General features: G+C 37.9%; 2 protein-coding genes across 4 annotated transcripts; one reads left to right on the top strand and one right to left on the bottom strand.

The window, feature by feature from the left end:
• The first annotated feature begins 1239 nt into the window (after nt 1–1239).
• Nucleotides 1240–6481, top strand: LOC127799070 (serine/threonine-protein kinase PBL27-like). Its single transcript, XM_052332785.1, has 5 exons — nt 1240–1660; nt 2422–2633; nt 2872–3061; nt 4816–5207; nt 5407–6481. The coding sequence occupies exons 1-5, from the start codon at nt 1567–1569 to the stop codon at nt 6025–6027; spliced, it is 1509 nt and encodes a 502-aa protein (XP_052188745.1). The 5' UTR covers nt 1240–1566; the 3' UTR covers nt 6028–6481.
• Nucleotides 3614–26420, bottom strand: LOC127799069 (ISWI chromatin-remodeling complex ATPase CHR11). 3 transcript variants are annotated; one of them, XM_052332784.1, is made up of 28 exons: nt 26079–26420; nt 25135–25266; nt 24933–25039; nt 23612–23724; nt 22037–22134; nt 21671–21850; nt 21344–21565; nt 20483–20617; nt 20243–20399; nt 20117–20140; nt 19963–20036; nt 19551–19771; nt 19375–19462; nt 19193–19286; nt 18892–19080; nt 18759–18790; nt 18560–18636; nt 18385–18474; nt 18230–18299; nt 18083–18137; nt 17939–17997; nt 17695–17860; nt 17141–17319; nt 16827–17042; nt 7592–7696; nt 6713–7489; nt 4696–6621; nt 3614–4601 (listed from the first exon to the last, which is right to left on the bottom strand). In XM_052332784.1, exons 1-26 carry the CDS (start codon nt 26316–26318, stop codon nt 7472–7474), a joined length of 3141 nt encoding a protein of 1046 aa, XP_052188744.1. In that variant the 5' UTR covers nt 26319–26420; the 3' UTR covers nt 3614–4601; nt 4696–6621; nt 6713–7471. The 3 variants fall into 3 exon arrangements, with proteins under 3 accessions (XP_052188744.1, XP_052188743.1, XP_052188741.1); XM_052332783.1 differs by having other exon boundaries at nt 3614–4477; nt 4549–4601; nt 20117–20399; nt 26079–26418; XM_052332781.1 differs by having other exon boundaries at nt 20117–20399; nt 26079–26418.
• Nucleotides 26421–26690: the final 270 nt, after the last annotated feature.

The raw sequence follows: 26690 nt of genomic DNA, 5'->3' as shown, positions 1-26690 counted from the left end.
AAAAATTATAAGATATATTTGGATAGATTAATTTCAAATGATATCTTTTAAAATTTTTAATTTCATCAAATGGGTGATTTTTATTATAAGTTTACTGTTTTATAAAATGTGAAAAATAGTTGAGAAGCTATCACTTATAAACATAATATATAAATATATTTACTTACAAATAAATATAATTTATATTTGTCAGTTAATTCGTCACCAAAAATATATTAATTGTATTTGGGCCTCACTGTTAATGCATCCAGTGATCCAGATTCAATTTTGGGCCATACCTTTAACGGCCCAAACTCTAGCCATCATATGGCAGGCAGGTTGGGGATGAGAAATATATATATATATATATAAATTAAAAGGCATAATCTTTGTTAACTGTCGTGTGTTCATAATTATATAATTAATTAAACGATGATATTCTGTAGTCCAAGTCAATAATAATAATAATAATAATAATAATAATAATAATATTACGATTACATTATTATTTGTTTTACCATCCGACCGCGGTGATGATTCCGCTCTCCCAAAGCCGTAATTTCCGTAGATTCCAGAAGATTACGCAGCCCAACTCACCTAGTAAACCTCTCACTAATCCCCCCCCCCGGGCACTCGGAAGATTAACTCCTATTGCAGTTTTACCCTTAAAATTTTATGTATTTTCACGAACATTGGAAAACTATAATGATTAGCAGTTTTGCTCCTCATAATTACAAATATTACAACAGTATCTTGTCCAGCAATATAAAATTTATTTCCACGAGACAAATTGAGTCAATGGTTCAATTTGATTTTAGATTAAATATAATTTAATATAATTTTTAAATAAATAAATTCAATAAGCATTCGACTAAATAAACAAACTTGACTGATTCTAATTCTAAAAAATAAACTACAATTTAGAGAAAATAATTTTATAATAATTTAATTAAGTCAAGTTCTTAGACTAGACAGTCTAAACTCGTATTCATCTATCTGTTAAGTTTGAAAAGTAAAATCAAAGTTAAATCAAATTAAAAAAAATTCAAACCTAAGTATCTAACCAATCTGATCGCAACTTGATCTGATTCTCCTCAAGTCTATTTACACGAGCACCCACCCTATTTGATGGTCATTCAAGCAGTCATTTCTGGCCCTAACCACAAAAACACTTATTTCAGTTCTACCCCTAATTTTGTACATATTTACATCTACATATAAATGATATGAATGAATTACAAATAATGGACGAGAATATATCTTACATTTATGGTGTTTTTTTCTTCGTTTCTTTACCGTCTCTTCGACCATCGGTTTTTCTTCGATTTGGTGATCTGCTCTCTCTCGGGGAAGGGGGGGGAGTGCTGATCTTGGTTCCTCAGCTAATTGGGTCGCTCCCAAGTGGCTGATGGCTTCAATTTTGCTTCCCGGAATTCTGGGGAGCCAAAGTGGGGCAGCAAAAGGAGTGATGGGTTTGTGAGATGGCGACGACGATGGGAAGAAGGGATTTCTGAAAAGGGTTGAATTGACACTTGTACATATATATCAGAAGTTTTACCTTTGGCCTGTTGGGTTAGTGGATTTGAGATGGGTGGGTGTTTTCCATGCTTTAGATCATCAAACAAGGATGGGAATGGCGTGAAGGAAGTCGGAAAGGACTCGGTGACCAGAGCCGCTTCAGGTGAGAATGCGTTTTCTTCCATCCTTGAAATATTATTGTATTGGGTTTTCATCGAATTTTGTGTTTTTGATTGTTTTGGTCAGTGGGTGTGGTTCGGTTCTGGTGAATTTTGCTTCGAGTGTGATGATGGCGGGTAGTGGTTAGAATTTCCCGTTAGTTTGATCTGATTCATCCGTGGCTGTATTTTGTAGTTTGTGTGTTCACTGAATTGAGGTTTTTCTATGCACGTGTGTGTGCGCGCGCGCGCATTTGTCATATTTTGTTGGCGCTTTATCATTCCCTGGACTTGATTTTTGCGCAGTGTAGCATTGGGGAGATTTGTTTCTGGCGATCTGCTTTTGTTTCTAACTTTTCGATGTCCAGGCATTGTGCCTTTGGATACAGAATTCATCTATTTGTTTATGGGTTGGAGCGTACACCAAAATGGATCTGATAACTGCCTTCATGGATGATAACTTGCTATCTAGTGCTTTCTTCATCAGCTGATTGTTAGCATTTTGAAGTTGTATGTAGCAACTGGTAAAATGTTGTTTCATCGATGGGACAGTCAAAAACAGTAAGATCCAAGTGACCCTTTGTGCTAGGGCATTCAAATGAGCAGGTCTAATGCGTTGTGAGTTTGAATTATACCCGTTGTGCTTATTGCAACAATGCTTAAGATTTATCCTTGCAATTAGTGTACAAGAGCAAGCTCTGTTTTTTCTGCATTCCTTGTTTGCTCCCCTTGCTTGTACTGTTTCTAAGTTCTGTATTTGTGGTAGACAAATCAAAGTCCCGGAGTGGTTCTGATTCCAAGAAGGATTCTAAGAAAGAACCTGCGGTTCAGAAAGACGGACCAACTGCACATATTGCTGCACAGACGTTTACATTTCGTGAGCTTGCTGTTGCCACAAAGAATTTTAGGCCAGATTGCCTTCTGGGTGAGGGTGGGTTTGGACGTGTTTACATGGGACGGTTAGAAAGCACAGGACAGGTAAATTTTGATAGCTTAAATACAGATATCCAACTGCTAAATTCAATCCTATTTTGACCCTTAATTGGTTTTGTATATGAAATATTTTTTTTTAGATTTAGATTTGGAGAATTAAAATGACTACTGCATTTTATAGAATGATTTAGCTTATGAGCCTTTAAATGTAGCATTTGTTTGTGCAATGTTAAGCACATCGAGTTAGATGATATCCGCTTGGTTGAGATGATAATATTTGCAGGTAGTTGCAGTAAAACAGCTTGATCGCAATGGCCTTCAAGGAAACAGAGAGTTCTTAGTGGAGGTGCTCATGCTTAGCCTCTTGCACCACCCAAACCTGGTCAATTTGATTGGCTATTGTGCTGATGGCGACCAGCGGCTCCTTGTTTATGAGTATATGCCATTGGGATCTTTGGAAGATCATTTACATGGTTAGATTGCTTTCCCTTTACATAACAATTATGAATCATTGAATGAGATGCTTTTTTATTTTGATGCATGTAATTTGTGCTTGTTTCCTTTAACATGAAACTTAAAAAAGCATGCTTGGAAAAAAGGTGTTTTTAGTACATATCACATGCTTCCATACTTTTGCATGAGGTAATATGTTGGCATTATGTGTAAGTGGTTGTGGGGTTGAAATATCATGTGGCTCTGGAAACATGGATTGGTCAGGGATTTATTCAGTAGTCAACTACTTTATGATAATTCTAAAATATAGGCATACCTGGGAGCTTACTTTATCCATGCATGAATAGCTTCCCAATTCTACTAGGATGCAAATGTGAGGACACCTTGTGAACATAGTTAATAAGACATTGGTCGATGTATCTTGTGGCTAGCTTCTCATTATTTGCGTGAATGATTTGGTCATAAATTTTTTTAAGTGAGTTTTGACCAAGAAGAACCTTAGTTCCCGTTCAGTTTCAGAAAACATTTCCAATTGTGCACTGCATTGACTCAGTTAGCAAGATGCTCATAAATTCATTCAACAATTAGGTTACTTCTAGCATATTATTTTCATTCAAGCAAGATGTACATAAATTCCTTCTCATTTATGTACATGGTAATTTACTATAGTTTTAAGGGTCTAACTGGCCATGTGGTTGTGCTAAATGACCTCCATGTCATCTACATCCCGTACTTCTCCATTAGGTTCCATTATATCAACCTCATGAGTGTACCTGACGGCTTGACAATCTCATGTTGCTTGCTTGCTTCTCGTTTGGACAGAGCTTCACCAGCTATGAGATTAAGTTGCAGACTGATATTGGCTTTAGTATTAGAGATAATTTCTTCCAACATTCTTGGTAACTGGAAGTTCACTGGTTCAAGTTGTGAAAATAGCCTCTTTGCAAAACACGAGTAAGGCTGCATACAAAAATGGCCTTCCACCAATTCTCATAAAGTAGAGAGGCTCCTGCACTGGGATGCCCATTACTCTTTGTAATCTTGCGAGTATTCACTCACATACCCTTCACTTTGTTGACTAAGTTTTGTGCCTAACCGGTTCCTCTTTCTTGAATGACTTGTGTACCCCTCCCACATACACTTCTAAGTTGGTCTCTACCAAGCATTGCCTTTCCCCTCGAATAACATGATTTAATCCTCTTGAACTTAGTTAAAGAAACTCTCCATCCAAGCTCAATTTGTGTTCCTAGTAGTTCCTTCTTTTGAAAGGCACCCTTAATGCTCCTTATATAGATTAACCACATCTCTGGAGTTTGAAAGTTCAGCAAGGGACAAACATGCAGCCTATTCATATATGAGAAACATGCCCCATATACTTTGAATATCTGACCTCTGATTCCACAACCAATTGTAGGCACCTCACTAACAGAATCCACCTGTTATTTGCAACCACTTAGCCACACTCCGGTGCTATCCCAAAAGAGGAATGAATCTGAGTGAACTTTACCTCTCTCCTGACAAGCTTCAACTTAATGGGAATCTTCTAATGAACAAGTTATGCTGTTCCAGGAAATTCAAGATATTTGAATTTTGATTCAGTATGTTTGCTCTAAAAAAAAAAGCAAATATAAGTCTGTGTAATAGAAACACTTACCAGTAGTAATGTAGTTTCTTTTGACGACATAATCTCCAAAATATCTGTTTAGGTATCTCAATTTTTCTCCTGATGAATGCACCTTCAGTAAAATTACCTTACTTTGATACCTCTTCATAGACCTTCCACAGGGCAAAGAGCCTCTGGACTGGAATACAAGAATGAAGATTGCAGCAGGTGCAGCTAAAGGGCTGGAATATTTGCATGACAAGGCAAACCCCCCTGTCATTTACAGGGACTTGAAATCTTCCAACATCCTTCTTGACAAGGGCTATCATCCTAAGTTATCTGATTTTGGTCTTGCAAAACTAGGTCCTGTTGGTGATAAGACACACGTCTCCACCCGTGTTATGGGGACCTATGGTTACTGTGCTCCTGAATATGCTATGACTGGTCAACTCACACTCAAATCTGATGTCTATAGTTTTGGAGTTCTGTTTCTAGAAATTATTACAGGACGCAAGGCTATTGACAACACCCGAGGTCCAGGAGAGCATAATCTCGTTGCATGGGTAAGTGATTCTTTATATATTTTCATGCTAATGTCTCACTTTCTACCTTAGTTGATCTCTTAAACAAGTAGCAAAAATTGATGCATCATGAGATGACTATTGATGTCGTTATGCCATGCCACATAAAAGCATATATATGTATATATGTATCACACATCCCGTGTCTGCTTTTTCATTCTTGTAGTACATGGGTTTGTAGGCAAGACCACTTTTCAAGGACCGCAGGAAGTTTCCAAAAATGGCTGATCCTCTTTTACAAGGTCATTACCCAATGCGAGGGCTTTACCAAGCACTGGCTGTCGCAGCCATGTGTTTGCAAGAACAAGCAGCCACAAGGCCTCTGATAGGGGATGTTGTTACAGCATTAACCTATTTAGCCTCTCAAACTTATGATCCGAATGCACCATCAACTCAAAATGGCAGAGGTGGTCCATCAACTCCTAGGAGCAGGGATGAGAGAAGGAACACAGCGGATGGGCTGGACAGTCCAGATGAGTCTCGACATGGTGGTCGCCATGGATCACCTTCAAACCATTGGAATTCTCCTGATTACAGAAAAAGAGAATTGAATGGTGGTCCAGATTTACGTAGGATTGAAACAAGTGGTGGTTCTGGGAGGAGAGGGGATGTTGATGAAGTAAGGCACCAGGACTCTCAGAGTGACAGCCCTGTTGGTGCAGGGAGAACAAGAGAGACTCCAAGGAACAGAGATCTAGATAGAGAGCGGGCAGTTGCAGAGGCGAAAGTGTGGGGTGAGAATTGGAGAGAGAAGAAGAAAAGGGCAAACACGGTGGGTAGCTTTGATGGTACAAATGAGTAATTTCTGCAGAAGCCCAAGACACGTGGTTTTGGCATTCTGAAGACATGTTTCAAGGTTCTCTATGTCATCATCAAGAGAAGAAGAGAGTACGAAAAGCTGACATTCTTTATTGTTCCAATACATGTTTGAATGGTTCTGCAGCTTATCAAGAGGGAAGATGAATGCTTCACTTATTTGGTTAGAAGGGAGAGGTAGTTGAAGGAATCTCATGTAGGTAACGTGGTGCTTGCAACATGTTATTTTATGTAATTGAGGGCTTTCTTTTAAGAGAGATTTGGTACCGGAAGAGAAGCTTGGAAGATTGTTTTCATTATGCTCCCCCTACGTACATATTATATGTCTACCTGGGCAAAAATTTAGTTGGCTTGGTTTGGTTGTTCATTCTTCCACATGATGATGCCTTTTGTACTTAACAGCTTTCATTTCATTTGTGTATGTATTTCTCACTTTCATGTGTTTTGGCTTGTACAAAGTGGCTAATCACAACGCTGTTTCTCCACTCCAGCCCCCTTCTATTTGCGTTGCATGTAGGTATAACTGGATTCAGTTCTATTGGGAAGCTTTTGATAGGTTTAGAACTCTGAAACGCAACACCTAGAATGAAAGGAGTTTTTACAAAATGAATGGATTTTTTTGACACCAAAGAATATGAGATGAGTAACATGGAAACTACAATTTGCCTTACCTATTATTATAAGAAAGATGAAGCAGCTGCATAAGAAACTGAAGCTCGGAGGCTTTTCATTGTTGCACCTTTAGGCATAAATGGCACATGATTTCTTCCAGAGACGGATAAGCCATCATTTGGCGCCTTAAAAGTGTTTGCCATACGGTTCTACTTTTTTCCACACCGTAAATTGCTTACGTTACAGCTGTTTCTGTCACACGCATGGAAACTACAGAGGTTAGAAGAAACAGAGATGACGATCGAATCGAAATGAAACCTTCCAACACTCTGCTGGGCCTTTGTATTCAAAAGCAATAGAAACATATTAGGCCAGGTTATCCCACCGTCAAACAAATAAATCATCCATCAGAAGCATAAGAAAACACCCAAGAAGCAAGTGGTGATTTCAATAGGCACAAGACAAGCCAGAAGCCCACAAAAAAATAAAAAAAACAGCAGCATAAACCAAAATTAATATTGTAGCAGCCAGCTTGATGTTTCATTTGTAGAAGTAGCAGTATCCATTCTTTAAGAAAAATGAATAATGATTTCTTCATCGTTCCATATACTCATTTATACAACCCTCCAATGCTACCCTATAATCTTTTATGTATTTCTCTGTTTTGTAGCAATGGTATAGGCTTCTGCAAAGCCATGATAAATATGATAATTAAAAAAAAAAAAAACCAGGTGAGTTATCTAATGGAGCTCTGGCACAAAACAAAAACCAAAGGTTTGTTTTCAGCAAGAAAGGATGCTAGCTTTCTACCTCAAATACTATTTCCTCTTTCTCCCCTGCAAAAAGACCATAATCAGCCTCTTATTATACATAGCTAGTAGAGAACCATGGTTTAGGAATGAAGATCTACACATTGTAACTGAGAACAGATAACATACCGAGCCAACGTAATCCTCCATCAGTAATTGCTTCCGCTTCTTTTGTGTTGAACGTGGGCTTTCAGCTGCTTGTCTTCCCAAGGCACGTTTAGACGGCGTCATGCTCTGGAAAAAGATTGAAAGAAATATTGTATAAATTTCAAATTGGGAAAAAATTATCTATTTAATTAGTAACGACCTACAAGAGGGATTTGTGCACTCGAGAAAATGATAAATAACAATAAATGCAATTTAAATACAAACAGCCAATGGTGATACTATAGTGACTCAAATATGATTAGATAGCAGAAGTATGACACAATCGACAGAATTCCAGGGGGAAAAAAACTAAAGAAAAAATATAAAAACCTCTTTATCCTTTGCCAGTTCCTCAACCTTCACAAGTGACCTCTCCTACTCCATCTCATCATAGAAGGAAACTCATCGAACCTTTTGAGTTAAAACAAAGCAATCAACAAAACCAATACATACCCTACTATTCCCTTTAATGAACCTCTTGCCACATATAGTTGAGTTAAAATAAAGCAATCAACAAAACCAATACACACTCGTTGAACTTTTAATGAACCTCTTCCCTTTGTGCACAACTAACTGCTTGGAGTTACTAGATGAAAGGGGGGCGGAAAAGAAGAAAAATGATTAAAGAAGGATACAAATATTTAGCATTTGTGTGAAAAATTTAAGTCTACAAGGAAAAAAACCTTTCATTTTTGTATATTATAGTTAAATTCATTTTTAGGATAAATAATGTTAAATCAATTATAAATTTTATAGGGTAATACTAACCATAGGGCAATGGTTAAGTTGTAATTAGTGCACATTGTTTTCAGACAAGATGTATTTATTACACCTTGTTTTCAAACTCCAAACAATTTTATTAGATGATGATAAATGCATCATGTTTGAACTATTTAATCAACCAATAGGATTAATTAGGAACAAGATGCAATAAATGCATCTTGCCTTAAAACAAGGGGCATTTATTACTGCTTAACCATTGCCCTTACCATTACCCCTTTTTATATTACCGAGTGATAGTTTTTAAGAAATATTTAATTCTTAAACTAAAATTTATGTTTTAATAGGTTATACTGTCACGGGACCATTATGTAAATAAAAAGCATTCTATAGTAGAAGGGCAAGGGGTATAGCTGTAATAAGTACTAGATGGGCAGTTATAGCACATGGCTGCTTTAATTCAAATGTAACCCAAATAGTGGCGCCAAGGCTGGAAGTATATAACCAACCTTCGCCACTAGAAGTATTTTTTTGGCAATACAATTGAATCGCTCTTTCCCTCCAACCTTCTCTAATTCTCCCTCTCTTTCTCTTTCTCATCCTCTTATTCTTTATGTTCTATCTTACCAATTCCCACGCAATTCAATCAGAATTGCGAGAGAATTCGCCTTGTCAGGACTACAACATGACAATTTGATATCAGAGCACCATCTTGGGCGATCAAGTAAGGAATGGTTGACGGAACCAGAATGAAGCAGATGGAGTCGCAGCTTCATCATGTTTCGACAATGATTGGCAAGATCCAGAGTAGGATGGAATCGTTGGAGAAATCAGTGGTATCAGAGCTGGCCCCATGGCTCCCAGTGTAAGCGAGCGGTGACGGAGGTGACGCTGGCATTGTAATGTTCGTCTGGGAATAGTACTGGCTAGTGCACAGCCTGTCGTCGTGGGCGCCAGGCTGCAAAGCGTGGTGGTGGTATGTTATGGTCCACTGCAGGGTATGGGACTTGTCTCACATTAGAAGTTCAGGCTCCTGGTGTGGGGCTTATAACCTCTTGGGCACATTCCCCTTAACAGCTAGCTTTTGAGGGTGAGTTCTACCCGAGGGCTGTAACAGTGACTGCTTGGCCTAGGCCCCTTGATATGAAAGCTCTTCGTGGATTCTAGGGTCTCACTGGCTACTACCGTCCATTTGTCAAGGACTATGGTACCCTCAGTAGACCACTAACTGAGTTGCTGAAGAAAGAAGGATTCCATTGGAATGAGAAGGCGGATGAGGCATTTGAACGTTTGAAAGTTGCTATGAGTAAGGTACCAACTTTGAGCCTACCTGATTTTAACCAGCCCTTTGTATTAAAAACTGATGCTAGTGACAGCGGAGTGGGGGCAGTCTTGATGCAAGGCGACAGGCCATTGGCCTTCATTAGCCAAGCCTTAGCCCCTAAACATTTAGGCCTCAGTGTGTATGATAAAGAACTCCTAGCAATGCTAATAGCTGTAGAGAAGTGGCGACACTGCCTGGAAGGAGGGCGGTTCATCATAAAAACCGACCATGAATGCCTTAAGTTTCTGTTACAACAGAAGGTTCACACTCACCTCTAGAGAAAGGGAATGTCCAAGTTGATGGGACTCGACTATGTGATTCAATATCGACGAGGTTAGGAGAATAAAACAGTTGATGCTCTATCTCGGTGTGTGGAGGAAGGAGCTTCAGCGGCCATCACTGCAATTACTTCGGATTGGTTCCGGGAAGTAACGACCAGCTACACACAAGGAGATAGAATTAAGGACTTGATGGAACAAATGGTCCTAAATCCTGACAGCAAACCAGGTTATTCCTTGCGGAATGGGGTGCTGAGATATAAGGACAGAATCATAATTGAAGATGAAACGCTCAAGCAAAGGATCTTAGAAGCACTACATGACTCTCCTGTGGGAGGTCATTCCAGAATACACAACACTTACAGCAAGGTCAGACAACTATTCTTTTGGCCAGGATTAAGGAGAAAAGTAATGGAGTATGTGAAGGGTTGTGACACGTGTAATCGTTGTAAGCATGAAAAGATTCACCCCCCAGGCTTACTACAACCCTTACCAGTACCTGACCAAGCATGGACTCATATCAGTATGGATTTTATTGAAGGGATGCCAAAATCTGAAGGAAAGGATTGTGTGTTAGTAGTGGTGGACCGCATGACCAAATATGCCCACTTCTTGGGTTTATCTCACCCCTTTACAGCACAAGAGGTGGCCAAGGTTTTTTTGGATCATGTGGGCAAGTTACACGGGCTGCCTCAGGTGATAGTGTCAGACAGAGATAAAGTATTTACCAACATTTTGTGGAAAGAACTAATGAAGTCTCTCAGAACACAGCTACACATGTCTTCTTCTTATCATCCAGAAACAGACAGTCAAACCGAAAGGACAAACCAGTGTCTCGAGACATACTTAAGGTGTGTGTGCCTAACAAATCCTACCGAGTGGCACAAATGGCTTTCATTAGCTCAATGGTGGTACAATACTACCTATCACTCTTCACTCAAGATGACCCCGTTTGAAGCTTTATATGGATACCAACCCCCGCTCTTACCCCTGGGTGGAAAATGCAACCATGTAGCCACGATGGACGACTATTTAGCTCAGCGGCAACAGATGTTACAAACTCTGAGAGAAGAGCTTGCCAATGCCTAGAACAGAATGAAACACAATATGCAGACAAAAAGAGAAGTGAAAGAGTTTTTACAGTCAGAGACCTAGTATACTTGAAACTACAGCAAGCCCAGTTGAAGATTATGTTCCCCCAATTAATCACTAAGTTGAGCCCCAAATTCTATGGACCCTACGAAGTGTTAGCCAAGGTAGGCCAAGTGGCTTACAGGCTCAAAGTGCTCGAGGGGTCTCTCATCCATCCTGTGTTCCACGTATCACTCCTCAAACCCTTACCCGACACAAATGCAGTTAGTTTCGTCCTACCATCCGTAACCCAACCCGCTCAACAAGAACCGGAGCACCAAGCCCCTATAACCGAGGTCCTGGTACGCTGGTCCACTCTCCACCCTGAAAACAACACTTGGGAATACCTTCCCGACCTCCTGAAACAGTTTCCGAGGGCAGCAGGACTTCTACAAATTACTTGAGGACAAGTAATGCTTCTAGCGGGGGTTGTCACGGGACCATTATGTAAATAAAGAGCATTCTATAGTAGAAGAGCAAGGGGTATAGCTGTAATAAGTAATATATGGGCAGTTATAGCACATGGCTACTTTAATTCAAATGTAACCCAAATAGTGGCGCCGAGGCTAGAAGTATATAACCAACCTTCGCCACTAGGAGAAGTATCTTTTTGGCAATACAATTGAATTGCTCTTTCCCTCCAACCTTCTCTAATTCTCCCACTCTTTCTCTCTCTCTCTCTCTCTCGTCCTCACCCTTTTATTCTTTCTATTCTTCTATCTTACCAATTCCCACGCAATTCAATCAAAATTGCAAGAGAATTCGCCTTGTCAGAACTAAAACCTAACATATACTTATGGACAAGTATCTTAAAAGAAAAATAACATTAAATCAACAATCACTGCTTCAAGAATCTGATGACTAAGATGATTAAAAAAAAATTCACAAATCAAATAATTTCAAATATGTTGTGATATTATACTTAAAAAAGAAAAATGCCCCCACTAAGCTGAGGTCCTGGCTGAGCCACGGCCTCTTGGTTGACCTATTCTGTTCCTCCCAACCAACTGAAGTTTCACTACAATTACCTTTCTGCAATGCACATAGCTATAAATTTGACATTATTTTAGGGGAGCAGAATTTAGTGGTAATAGGTGCTATAAACCATTGTATATGGGCAGTAATGGTGTGTGCTACTTAGGCAGTTATTTTGGCGGGAGATGTAGCATGTGAGGGAAGGCTATAAATTGTGGCCGACCCAACTATTGGAATCATCCAGAATTTGAATGAAATCTTGATTCCCTTCTCAATTCTTCTATCCTTCTCTATCTCTCTCTATTTCTCTAATTCTCTTTCCCCCTACTTCATGAGATTCTTCTTGTTTTCATTGAGATCTCTACCAACTGGGAGAGATCAATTCTCAAGCATGGCCAGATCCTTCCGGATCTGACACTACACTGGGATTCCTAAAAAGACACCAACATTGTTTAAACCATCCTACTATAGGCAAGTCAACGTTGATGACATTGTCTAGCCTCTAATGACAAGGGTGTATCACAGGTGCACCAGAAGGTTGTTCGAGCAACTACAAAACTCAACGACAAGTTTTTCTCCCACCACGGGAGACTTATAGGGATAAAAATAGGGATATTTCAATAAAATTTCCTATTTTGATTTTAGAAATAGAATAGATTTGGTTCTAAGGGTATAACACCCGAGAACTTCAACTAAGTTTGTGGAAATCAAACTTGTTAATTGATTCCATGAAGAGAATTCTACTTATACAGTTTCTAGGCTATCTAATCCTAATATTTAGGAGATAAGATACAACAAGAAGATAAAATACAATAGAATTTAAGCAATAAATAATAAAAGATAATAATCACATCTATTCCTATTATTTCTCCTGATTTCTAGGAGCTTAATCTTCAAACTTTCTGCTGCATTTATCCAGTTTAGACTTATCTTTCTATCTTATGCACAAACTCCTTTAGCAGCTTGGAATTCCCTTCTTTATCTCTTTAATCTCGGTGGCACTCCCCTTTCACTTAGGACTCTCTAACAGAAATTATATTTGGATTAGATTTTATCTTGTTATCTTACTTGTTTCCATTTTTATTAGATGATTATAGTTACAACAGGATTTGGATTCAGAGTCATTAGCATTTAGATTCGTAATCATGTTATAGTTAAGATTAGATTTTGCGCCAAAACAAGAAAATATAAAACTAGAAATGAGATCATTCATAATAAGGTCCGAGTGACTTCTAATGAAAATATGATACGTGAGACATGATTAAAATAGTTTGGTGATGTGAAAAGAAGACCAATAGAGGCTCCATGAGGAGAGTGGATGAAAATGGAACAAATATTTATTAAAAGAGGTAGATAAATACCAACAAAAACTTGGTGGGAGACACTTAACTATGATATTAGTTATATGGGCCTTGTAGAAAATAAGGCCATGATAAAAAATGACTAGAAAGCTAAAACTTATGTGGCCAACTCACATAGTGAGATAAAGGCTTGGTATTGTTGTTGCAGTTTGTAACTTCGAACAATATAAGTTTGGCAAGAACATAATACTAAGTATAATGGAAAATTGATAAACCTTTGATAAAGCAAAACCACAGAAAAAACGTATCTGCTTTGAAGGGTGAATGTGTATCATTAATTGTGTTCGCATCCTCAAAAGATAGCAGTTTTGCCAAATATCATAAGAATACCATAATGAGATAATTAATGCAAGTCGGAGAGGCATCTTCGGAGTGGAGAATAGTGGTTATGGGTTTTGAGAAATTGAGGTACTTTCAAGCTTTCATTTTTGCTTCTTCCTTCTACAGCTTGTTTGCCAACTACATGTACATTTAGTTTACGTTTCTATTTTTGTTGCCTTTTACTTATCACCAGAAACATGGAAAAGAAAAGGTTCAGTGCACACAAGTGAAGAAAAAATGCTTTAAGTTGTGAAGCTATGAGAGATTGAGAACTAAAAATAAACAAAAATGATATTTTTTTAAGATATAGGTGAAATTTCTGTATTGGTTGATACCATCTGATATTGGGTTGGTATCACCTAGTACCAACCGGTTGTGACCAGCACCACTGGTACCTTGGCTGGAACGAAATTTTCTATTTGTACCAGAATTGCTCTGCCATGGTATGCATTGGTCAGTATGTATTGGGATTTGTAACTATACTTAATAGTGGACATGGGCAGACCCACCAAGGGCCAAGTGAGGTCAGCCACCCCCACTGGGAAAAAAAACTGTATTAATTTGGTAATGTTTAAAAGTTGCAATTTGGCCAAGTGGTCTAAGCACTAAATTTAGATTCTTGTTTGAAATGATTTGGGTTCGAATCCTATTGCTGGACAATAAGTATTTTTTTTTCTTATTTACATAATTCATTATACTAGCCAAATTTAGATTGGGTCTTTCTTCTAACTATTTAACTTGTTATAATGAATATAAATTATTATAGTGAGGATAATGGCCTAAGTTACGCACATACTTATCATGCATTATATAGCGTGAATATTGACCTAACTCACAGTTTCAGGGAATTGTTATAACAGGTGACAATAGATGGTAACAAAAATGTTACCGTACTTTCTTTTTCAATTTAACAAAAAGATTACCTTAGTGAGGCCTTAGGGATTTAGTTTTCCAAAGGTGCACCTTAGGCACACCGAGGTGCGCCTAGGCTCAAGGCTAAGCTGAGGGCATCTCACTCTATGAGGCGTGCACCTAGGCTACGAATGCGCCTTCCCCCGAGGTGCACGCCTTTCGCACCTAGGTCATTTTCTTTTATTTTCTTTTTTATTTGACGGACTTGTTAAAATCTAAGAAGTAATAACCAAAAAAAAGTAGAAGAAATTTGAGAAAACAATGACACACCCCATTAGATATCTACATTAACCAAAACCACACAAGTGTCAATAGCCATTCAACATAAAGCCCTAAACCCTAAAGTGAGAAAGGAGAAAGGATTATGTTGAGAGTAAATTAATAATATAAAAAATAAAGTTAACCTCTATCCAACAATCTAAGCTTTCAAATCAGATGGTGGTTAACAATTCAACATATTGGAATAGATCAAATAGAAAATTCTACCATTAAATCTCAGTATTAAACTTGTCAGCGCAAACTTGATTTGTTTTTTTATTTATATTTTTTATTTCCAAAAGGTTTTTAGCTTGATTGTCATTGGAGAATATTTTTTTTTTTTCAATATCAAAGCACAACCGTATAGATCTCTTTTTCTTATTTTGATGAGGATCGAGAAATGAGTGTAATTTGAACTTTTTAAATATTTGAAACAATGGTTCGTGTTGATGTTTTATTATGTTAGGATGATTTAAGTATTTATTATGATTTGTTATCTTTACAAATTGCATATCATTTTACTAGATTGTCATTTTATGAATTTGTCTCATGTTGAAACCATGCTTTATGTTGATGTTTTAGACTTCTAGTTCTTTTTTCAAATAATATTAGTTGTGATTAACTTATTTCAGTAGTTGAAATAGTATTAGTTGTTATTTTAGTAATATAGTATTGGTTATATGTTATCTATGAGTTTGTAAGTTTGCATTTTCCTCTTTATAGCTATAAATTGAAAATAATGATGTATAAGTATTTTTATACAGATTTTTAATAAATGTGCACCTTGCTCAAAAGGCTCACACATGTGCCTTGTGTCTTGTGCCTAGGTTCCAAGCACTCTTGCAACTTAATGCGTGTCGAGCCTTTGATAACTATGTACCATAGATTGTTTCCTTTCATATTTGAGAGAGTGAGAAAGGATGGAGATTCTTCCTTTTCTGTATGGGAGACGAAGAGGAGAAGGCAAGGACAATGACATAGGATTTTTATATTCCTTTTATGTTTAAGAGAATAACAAGAATTTGGATGGTTATCTCTTTCTTTGTTAAAAAGAATGAAATGGACTTGCCCATGTAGCATGAGGATAATGAGAGTCAAATTGACACATGGCTCCTTTTCGTTTGAGATTCTTACAAACCTAGGGGCTTAATTGAGGAATATGCAGTATGGCAGTAAGAGTGAGTAACCAGGAAGCAGAGGTTGCACGTAATAAAGGTGCATTGGTGCCAATAGTGGAGGGAGGCAACAGTGGTGTTGGCAGTGTCGATCACTAGTGCTGCCAGCAGAGGTTGGTGGGTGGGAGGAGGTGACAATAAGTTGTGATGGCAGGCGTTGTACAGCCGAGCATTGGCCATGGTAGTGGATGGACATTACAGAGTGGCAACGGCAATGGTGATGGGTAGTACTGATGGTGGAGAAAAATGAAACAAGTTCTAGAATAAGTGGAAATACACTGCAACTTCATAATTTTCAAAAATTTTAGAACAGTTGCCACTAGATGGTAACAAAAAGATTACTACAAGCTTTCTTTTTTGATTGCACATAAAGATTACCTAATAAGGCCTTAGAGATGCAGTTTTATGGCACATTGTGTCCTTTGATATTTAAGAGACTGATAAAGGTATGAGATTCTAGATCTTTTTTTTTTGGTCTGGGCAAGGGAGACAAGGCAGGAAGACACCTCACAATTTTTATCTTCCACATGTTTAAATGAGTAATGCCAATCTTTTTCTTTTTGTCTAAGAGAAGGAAATGAGACTTACCGACGTAGTATAAGGATAGCAGAGAGTTAAATTGACACAGTATGTTATAGGTAGGAAAACCACAGGTAAGTTTTGAATCTAATAATCTAAATGCAAGGAACAAGACAACTAAGTTATCTAAACACTAAAAACTCATAACTTTTACAATTACAGGCAGAAGAGGATCAGTTAAACCTTTGCAAGTTTCTTCTCCATTCGAGCCTGTCTCTCCTTTTCATCCAATTCCTGGTTTTCCCTCTCCACCAACCGAATAAGGGTGTCACATCTCCTTGCAAGTTCTTGAGCTGTACGGGACTTCACAAACCAATCAAACCGGAACAAAGGAGACGTACGAAATGCTGCCTTCAGCTCATCCCAGTTCCCATACCCAAGCTTGTGCACCATGCAAATCTGTGGAGTTAAGCGGGCAACTAATATTAGAAACATATGATAAATTTATTAGCCCAACTGCATGCCCCAATAGAACCAGGTTACTTGGGAAAACTCACCATGAAACGATCACATTCTTCATTGTACAGTTTCCCCTTGTTTTGACCATACTGGATCTTCAGTTCAAGCCATGGGTTCTTGTACCGTGCCAACTTCTTCCCAATTGCTTTCATTATATCATCCTTTCGACAAATTCTAGCCTCCCCTTTTTCAATGTTCTTTATGATCCTATCGTAGTCTGGACACGCCATATTCACAATAAATAAGCCAGAATTCCATTGTTTCAAAATTTTAAGTGAAGAAGTGTATTCAACAAATTTAGGCAGATGATTACATAAACAACTTCAAGAATCTTTTTAACTTATAACTAGGTACAAAGAAAGGTTCCGCACAGGATGCCTTCTCTACGTGAGAAACTATAGCTCATAATACAAATTGACACCAAAAAGAAAAAATGTTCTACACAGGACAGTTCTTCAGTATAAGAATACTAAAAAGGGGCACTAAAACAGCACATCACTATCATAAATCAAGACCTAATTCATTTATATTTTCAGGAATATGCAAATACCATACAGGCTACAGTTGAACGGTATCAACTGTTTTTACTCACCAGTGAGTTCTTTGTATCTTTCTTTAAAAACTTGTGCATATCTCTCAACTTCCTCCTCTGATTTCCCTTCCATTTCAGAAGCTATACTTTTTATATCATTTCGGCCATACTTCTCACAAGCCCTAATGAAAGTGTTAAAATCTCTTCTACTCCACGTTGCGAATCCCTACAAGCCACTACAAATCAACTTTGGAGAAGGGATAGGTGGCACAATATTTAAAGAAGATTCAAATTACCCACTCACCTCTTCTAATAGATGCTCTTTCTCTTCCTGTTCTTCAGCAGTCAAGGGGTCTCCCAACTCTAGATGATTAACAATAAATTATATGTAGGCTCGTTGGGAAGCTAGGGTCAGAAAGAAGGCCAAATCAAGAAGAGCTTGGCATACCTTCTGGTTCATCCATGTCTATCGTGTCCTTTAATTGATTCTTTTGATGGATTTGCTGAAATTCATTTCCAAGATTTAATAGGCTCCCTACTGAGTACAACAAAGTGAGGATCAAACATAATAAGCAAAAAGAAGCAGATTACCCACCATTAGATAGCGCACTTCCTTTTCATATAGCTCATTTAACCTCTGTGTGTTAAAAAACTGAAAATCATGCCTGAAAGCAAAAGAAGGAAACATTTCAAACAGATTCACACCTAAACTCCATTCTAAGAAAATTACCAATTCCAAGAGATTCTTACAACGTCGGCATGCGAGGGATCCGAGGCTCTTTTGGTCTTGCTGGACCACTTTGACGCATTGTTTGCTTAAAGTATTCAGATTCTGAGTAACTAATAAGATAAATACTATAATGGATTAACAAAAGAGTAAGAAGCAAAAAAGGCCCAAGAAGAGGAAAATGAACAGTCACTATACTTGCGCTTCCTCTCTCTTTTTGGCGGCTCAATCCAGTTCTCGCTGACAATTTTTTTTAAGTCCATTTTGTTTTCATCCTTTCATCAAAATCAAAGAAACAAATAAAAAATAGTAAATAAAAATGTATGTGCAACAACATCAAGGAAATGATAAATAAAGCAATCAAGAGCAATTGTAGAGCATGGATGGGACAGTCCACCTTTTCATCAGCAAAATCATACAGATCGGCATCTGCAAAAAAGAAAAATCAGACAAATTGCAATTAGGCCCCAGCTGCAAAAAGGCATATCTTAAAATTTGCTGATCTAATGCCATGTCAATAATCTACATACTATCATCCATTTTGAATTTGATTGCATCTTCTGTAAACTTCTTCATTTTAGCATCAAGTTCTGCTGTTGCCTCTTCTCCTTTAGCAATAATCCGATCTATATCCTCATCGGTTATTGTGCTATCCTTGGAACTGAAAACCATCTCAGCACCAAATCTCACCATTTGCAGCAGTTCATCTTTATTAACAGCTGGAGAGAAAAAAAGAAATAAAAAAACAGATATTTTAAAGCACTCTATTTGATCTGATTTACAACTTCAAGATAAGTATCCTTCACAGATAGATACACTGATACCACTTACTCTTTTGCTCCGCTAATCGCCCTTGCTGGATCACTAAAGCATCAAGAGCAAGCTTTTTATAAGCCCTCTCAATCACCTTTTCCTCAATTGTATACTGTTTGTAATTAATTTAAGAAAAGCTATTATATTAAGACATAGAAACTTCTATTAGCTTATCCCACAATGCAATGGCATAAACAAACCTCAGTACAAAAACGGAAGACTTGAACTTCTTTTTTTTGCCCAATCCTGTGAGCACGATCCTGAGCTTGCAAATCAACTTGTGGGTTCCTAATATGCAATAAATAATAGACATCAGATTTGGAGATAGTACTGTTGTCTCCCATTAGAAACAGATCTAATCAAAGAAAATTCTAACCAATCACTGTCGTAAAGAATGACAACATCTGCAGTAGCAAGATTGATGCCAAGTCCTCCAGCTCTAGTTGATAGCAAGAAGACAAATTTCTCACTTCCTGGTTTATTAAACACTTCGATTGATGCATCACGGTCTTCTCCGCCAGTATTCCCATCAATTCGACAGTACTGGTACCCACGAAACATTAGATAGTCTTCCAGAATGTCCAGCAGCCTTGTCATCTGGATCAAAACAGTAACTTCTATTTCAATTATATTAATATTAAAATAGAAAGAACTTATCCTTTTTAACACATCATGAGAATGAAACATAGGATATAGCAAGAATAAACAATTATAATGATCCCATCCAAAAGTAACCAGCATAAGATGCATTGACAAAGTCATGTTAAACAAATGAGGTAAAAGGAGACCTGTGAAAAAATTAGGACCCTTGAATCACGTTCTTTAAGTTTAGGGAGCAACTTATCCAAAAGAACCATTTTACCTGCACCTCAGTGAAACAAAAGTACGCAGTCATTGACAAAAATCAACTAAAGGAACATTGTTAGGGATGAAGAATCTTACCAGCATTTGTAATAAGATGTTCTCCTGTAGTATAAGGAGGGCCAGGTTCAGCACCTTGGAAAAGATAAGGGTGATTACAACATTTTCGTAGTTGCATCGCAATGTTTAAAAGACGCTTGCGCTCACCACCAGCATTTACAACCTCAAGATCTTTCTGCAATAAAGCCCTATAGTACTGCTTCTGCATTTGGGACATGCCAACTTTGAGTATTGTCTCCTTCTTGGGTGGCAAGCCCTTCTCAACATCAGATTTTAACCTTCGTAGAAGGAACGGCCGAAGCACCTTAAAATACATAAGGCAACAAAGCATATTGTCATCTAGAATATCACAAATTAGTACTTGAGAACTTGATCTCACATGCTTACCTTATGAAGTTGTTGAACAACCTCCTGCTGGTCATTTTCACCAGATATTTGAAACCATTCATCAAAAACTTCAGCTGAGCTGAATACCTCTGGCAGAAGAAAATTCAGGAGAGACCAGAGTTCATGAAGATTGTTCTGCATATCAGAAGCAAAAGCAAATTTACAGTGACAAAATAACAAACTGGATAGAGAAGCACGCTAACTCACCTTAAAGGCTATAAGTAATTCAGAATAAACTAAAGACCCTCCCAGAATGCACACCAAATCAACCAACAATACCCCCAATTGTGGAACCGTTCTTCATTGTATTCCATTCCTTCTAATTAAATTTCTTATACCCAAATCCAGGAAGGTTCCACCAATAATTGATATTTCACACAAACATTTTGATTGACCATAAAAGAAGTTATTTCACAATGGACTTAAAATTAGAATACTTTGAATGCAACTTCAATTACTTTGTCAATATTGTTGATATTTCCAGATAGGCTATAAACAAGAGATTAGCATAAGTAGAAGTATTGCAGCGATCCACTAAATAAGTAACTATTTCAGGGTCTACTATCCCAGTCTAGTGTCAAATTGCTGGTTAACCCAGTCCAACCGACCAGTCCTGTCCAGTCCTAAAAACATCACTATCCAGCTCAAACTCAGCCCATCATAACTCAATCTCAACAAGCCTTGAAGCCGGTTGCCCAGGGCAGCTTGATATGTTCCCCCAAATTTGACACATGCAATGGAAAGGGATCGAATTACCTATTTTTAATATCTAAAGGCAATTATGCAAAGATACAGCATCTAATAAAGTTAATCCCACGTCACTTATTGTGAATGTAAAAGGAAAGTGCAAGTAACTGATACCTGAAGTGGAGTACCCGTGATAAGGAGGCGGTAATTAGTCTTGTAAAGTCTCATTGTCTTTGAGAGAAGTGAATTCTCATTCTTGATTCGATGAGCTTCATCAATGATTATATAGCGCCAACTAAATTGGCGCAAGGCCGATTTCTCTTTAATAGCCATTTCAAAACTCGTAACACATACATCAAACTTCCCAGCAATCAGTAAATTTTCCTTTATATGCCTCTGCAAGAACATAATATAGACAGAATAGTTCAGGATTTAATAATTTAAAAAATAAAAACACTAACATATTTGAAACAATTGAGTAAGTAAAACATGAAAACAAACCCTTTCATCAGGATTTCCAAGAAACTTTACAGCACGCAGAACTGGGCAAAAGCGTTTGATTTCATTCATCCAATTGCCTAGGGTAGACTTCGGAGAAACCACCATATGGGGACCAGTTATTCCTCTGAATTCATGCAGATAGCCCAACAAGGAGATTGTTTGCAATGTTTTGCCAAGTCCCTACTTAGTCATGAGACCAGAATCATCATCAATACCTTAATTGACCATAAAATATCATACCATGACAAATGATTTTCTGGAATGATTGGAGATCATGGATCAGAGATAAATGATATTTAACAGCTGAGAAATGACACAGTTCATAGAAAGAGGTTAATTACTAAAGCCACAATCTCAAACACGTACCATTTCATCTGCAAGGATCCCATTTATACCATTCTCATAAAGTCGTATCAGCCAGTTTAATCCAGCAAGTTGATAATCCCTCATCTTTCCTTGAATACCTGGGGAAAGGTGCAGTTAACGATATTGGAACTTAGATACTAAATGAGACCCTTGTTTCTCAAAGAAAATGGCACCTCAACCCAAAATATTTCATCACTATCAAATTATACTCTGAACTAAAGAAAAGTAGAAAACTATATTGAAGCTGTGATACTTTTCAGACAAAAAACCTCCACATAAACCAAAATCATTTCAATTTAAGGAAAATTTCAAGCAAGCTATGACTTGGAAATCACAACAAATATTTGGCAACACCACATGTAACAGATAGTAAGAAATCAAACAGTGTCTTTTAGCTGTTACAGTTTAGGGTCACCACACAGAAGAACATCCAGACAAACACCAGAATTGATGTCCTAGATCCAGTGTTAATAAAATATTATAAACTCAACAAACAATAAGATGGCAGAAAAAGAATGCATAAAGCTCTGTGCAACAGACAACAAAAGTAGTCTTCCCAAAATGAATGAATGTTGAGCCCCTTATAGATATAAACAAATTCATGTACCTATATGTATATCCATATTAATTATAATAGCAATGTGACGGGAGTAAGAAAATGCTACCAAGATGTTTGGTTCTAACTTCTAAGTGGTGTAAGTGGAAGAGTTTTGTATCTCTGCTGTTATTAATGATCCCCTGAAAGGGAATTTTGACGCTTTGGCACTCTTAGATACAGAGATCCATCTCCCTTTTACTTTTTATCCTGGTCATGGAGGCTTTGAGCCTTATGGAATGAAGGTTGGAAGTTTTTGGGTGGATTAGGTACTTGAGGTTGGAAGTAGTGTGGGGATCCCCATTTAGGTTTCTCGCATTCTTTTTTGCATATGATATCTTGTTATTCTGTGAAGTAGCCAAGAGAAAGGCAGAAAGCTGAGGTATTTGAGGGGTACATTACTTTTTTTAAAAGTCATTTATGGGATTAACAGTTAACTTGACTAGCAGTGGAAGAAGATTTAGTCATTGAGTATTTGCCACATAGTTCTTTTGCATGGATTTTGATTGTCAATGTGGCTTATAAAAATCAATTGGCATTATGAATGTTGTGCCACATATCCTAACTTGGTTAGGATAAGGTGCAAGCAATTGATGATGACGATGGTTACATCCTTTCGTCACTTTTCTCTTGGTTGGACGCAAAGTCTCCTTTTTGTGTGTCTCAATTTTCATTTTGCAATTTCTAGACAAACTTTTCATTCTAGTTGATGGATAGTGTGAACCCCTAGCTCCCTATATTCTTTCATACAGGACTCACCCCCTTGAGGCTTTTTTTTTTTGGGGGGGGGGGGGGGGGGGTGTTATATTCTTTCATACAGGGCTCAATTTTCCACAATCAATGTCCTCCTAACTGCATTAAATTTCTACTAATCAAGCAGACCAGATTAGCAGGAAAATGCACACAAACTATACATAAGTATTTAGTAGATGCAGAAAGCAAGAAAGGGAGAAGGGGAGAGGAGGGCAAGAGAGTTATACAAGAGGGTTGAGCCACCAGCCGTGTATTTCCTGCCCCAGATAAACCATCTTCTTCCTCTTTAAGGTATTCCTCGTCCTCTTCCTCTTCAGTTAGCTTTGATGCATGCCGTCCCCTTAATGAGACAATTAAAGCTTTGTCAAATATTAAAACACACATATGAGATATTAACCAACGGTTCATTTATATTTTGATAAATAAAACATAAACATTTGGTAAAACTATTCGCACAACAAACAAAAACACATGCGCGCACAAGAAAAATTATTGGCCTCAAAGTTTGGCTGTTGTTTTCCCTTAGAGGCCCTTATTCAATTCAGTAGCAACCACCATAATATAATACAACACGATACTTATCACCAAAAAGATGCTTGGTACCCCAAAAATTTTTTAAATGAAATAAACTCTAATTTATCTACAAAAGAGTATCTTGAGTGCATAAGGCTCATTGCCCTACTACAAGAGGTTTGAAAAATGGAAAGACTACAATTTAGTCAATAAATTAAAAAAAAAAAAAAAAACAACAACAACAACATAACAAGCCTTAATCCCACTAGGTGGAATCGGCTACATGAATTCTAGCTCTCCAATAATCTATATCTATGATCATATCTTTATAAGGCTCTTTATCACTTATATTTTACTCAATAATAAGTCGAACAAACATTTTCCTTGTGATTGAACTACATTAATCCATATTACCTAGCTTCCAAGGTAGAAATTCAAGCTCACAAAAATCAAAATTATCATAGTCACAAAAATAGAAATTATCTATATTCCTAAAACGTACAATTAGCTTCACCACTCTTGAATTGCAAATTGTGAATCTATACCCAACTTTATCAATTCAATTTTCTCTTGCTATTTAAACATGAAACCTGGTTTATCTTCAATGTATTTGTTGTAGGCCTATTTTATTCTCTAATGTTTAGCCTCTCCATCAACTGCTAAAGAATGAAATATAAAAGTTCTATTTGACAACCAATACCATTTTCAGTCTCCAACTTTGTGGAGACAATGATTACATAAAATGGGGGCATAGAAGAACCTCAACCAAGTTTATGTGATTATTTTTCAGTTTATGTTCCTCTATATATCTACATGAGATAATTTGAAGGTCTTGTACCTCTTTAGGCTTTGTGGAAGAAGAAAGAAGTTGTAAACAAACAATTTTAGAAGAAGACATAGGCAAATTACAGATGAGGCTTTTCTTTTTTTTACTAAACTAGAGATGAGGGTTTTCATAACACTTTAATGATTACACGTCCAAACCTAGAGTAGGTGTACAATTTCAAAAACCACCAAAGAAGTAATCAACAGTACCTTCCTTTTGACTTCTTCAGGGATGCAGACTGATCCCCCTTTGCAAAATGAGCAAATATCTCTGTCTGTTGCAGGAGATACTTCAGGCGCCCCTTTCCCTTGTTGTCCTGCCATTTTAACAGTAAATCATTGCATCCCCAATAACTGAAAGCAAAACAATATGCTAATTTTAGGGTAATACAAATCCTCCAAGTAAACAGACCATGTCAGCATCAATGGCAGCATTTTGTGCATCCAGAATTTTTTGAATCTTTTCCTTCTTTAGCTTCTCCATTTCTCGTAGCCGGGCCTTTTCCCGCTTCCCAATTTCAGCATTAGATAACCCCTTCTCATCCTGAGAGTGATAAAAGAAGTAAAACTGCAATAAGTATGAAAATCCAATAAATTATGGCACACCTACGCTAGTAATCTGAAGTTGATCCAGTTACTACATTATACCAACTACAACTGTCACCATGATATCTGATAGTAGCTAACAGAATTTTGTTGCCCATACATACTCCAGATTACTTTAAACTTGGACTATTCATCAAAGCAACTAATGGATAAACAACACCTGTGAAAACTTATTTCTTGTTAGGGTTGGAAGTGCAGTCAACTTGTGTGCCAATGCCCAATGGTGCAAAAGGCAAACATGTGTGCTTCTAAATCTACTATTTCTGAGCACTTTCAGATTTGAGGAAGGCAATACTCGCAGTAACCTATGTCGAAACAACAATAAAATCTGACAAGCCATAGTTTTCAGTGTACATCAACTCGTATCAACATCATTTCAGAGATAGCCTCCCTCCCTCTATTTTCTTAGGGAACAGGTGAAGGGTACATAAAACTGCTCCCAGTACAAATCTCACCAAACGTCAATGCACGTACAATTAATGAAAACTTACGGAACGCAAGAGTCACACATACATTCAAATCTTCAATTGCCGGCTCTGGATTTAATAAACTAGCAACGATAGCTCATCCTATAGTCAAAAATCGGAATAACTAGGCCTTGGCCCCGCTATACATCAAATGCACACCCCAATTATGTAAATTACACCAAAATAGCCAAACCTACCAAACCCTAACACGTCAAATAACTTACATACCACGAACCGAATGACTCGAACCTAACCGCATGGAAACGATAGCCAAAACACTCACCTCTTCGTTGTCGTCGTCCTCTTCATCCTCCTCGGCCTCGTGTTCCGACAACGGCGACTTCTCCTCAGCGGCGTCGGCACCTTCGTCATCATCGGTAGAGTCTGCCGTCCGAGCGACGGCATCGAGCTCCTCCTCGTCCTCCTCCTCCTCGTCGTTGATCTCATCATTGATCGGCTCTTCCTCGGACGAATCGGAGCCGCTCGATAGAACATCGTCCGATGAGGCCTTCGTTCTCGCCATTGATTCGAGGCCGAGGGTTTCAGTCCAGCGAAACCGAAGTCCTTGTGTGCGAAATTGCGGAGAGAGATGATTTGGGGAAATATTGATGCACCGCACCGAATGGGGTATTTATACCTCGGCTTGAGGGGAAAGTGTTCCTTGTACGGTTACTTGGCCAGAGGATTTCCCGCCAGTTGTGTGTGAAATCTGAATTCCAACTGGCTGGAGTGGGACCCGCTGACCCAGGGGCCCGACCTCTTCGGCTCGGTGGTTCGGTCACTCCGTACCATGGTCTCGGATCCATGGCTCCCGTGACCCCGTGACTTTGGGTAAATCTTTGTAGCTCGATGGACCACCAATTAAAGAATATAACTGTCTTTCTTTTTATTTTTA

Source organism: Diospyros lotus, chromosome 4 (assembly GCF_014633365.1).
Source record: "Diospyros lotus cultivar Yz01 chromosome 4, ASM1463336v1, whole genome shotgun sequence".
Classification (NCBI taxonomy): domain Eukaryota; kingdom Viridiplantae; phylum Streptophyta; class Magnoliopsida; order Ericales; family Ebenaceae; genus Diospyros; species Diospyros lotus.
Note: the sequence above shows the minus strand (reverse complement) of the source record. Positions and strands in the feature narration are given on the sequence as shown.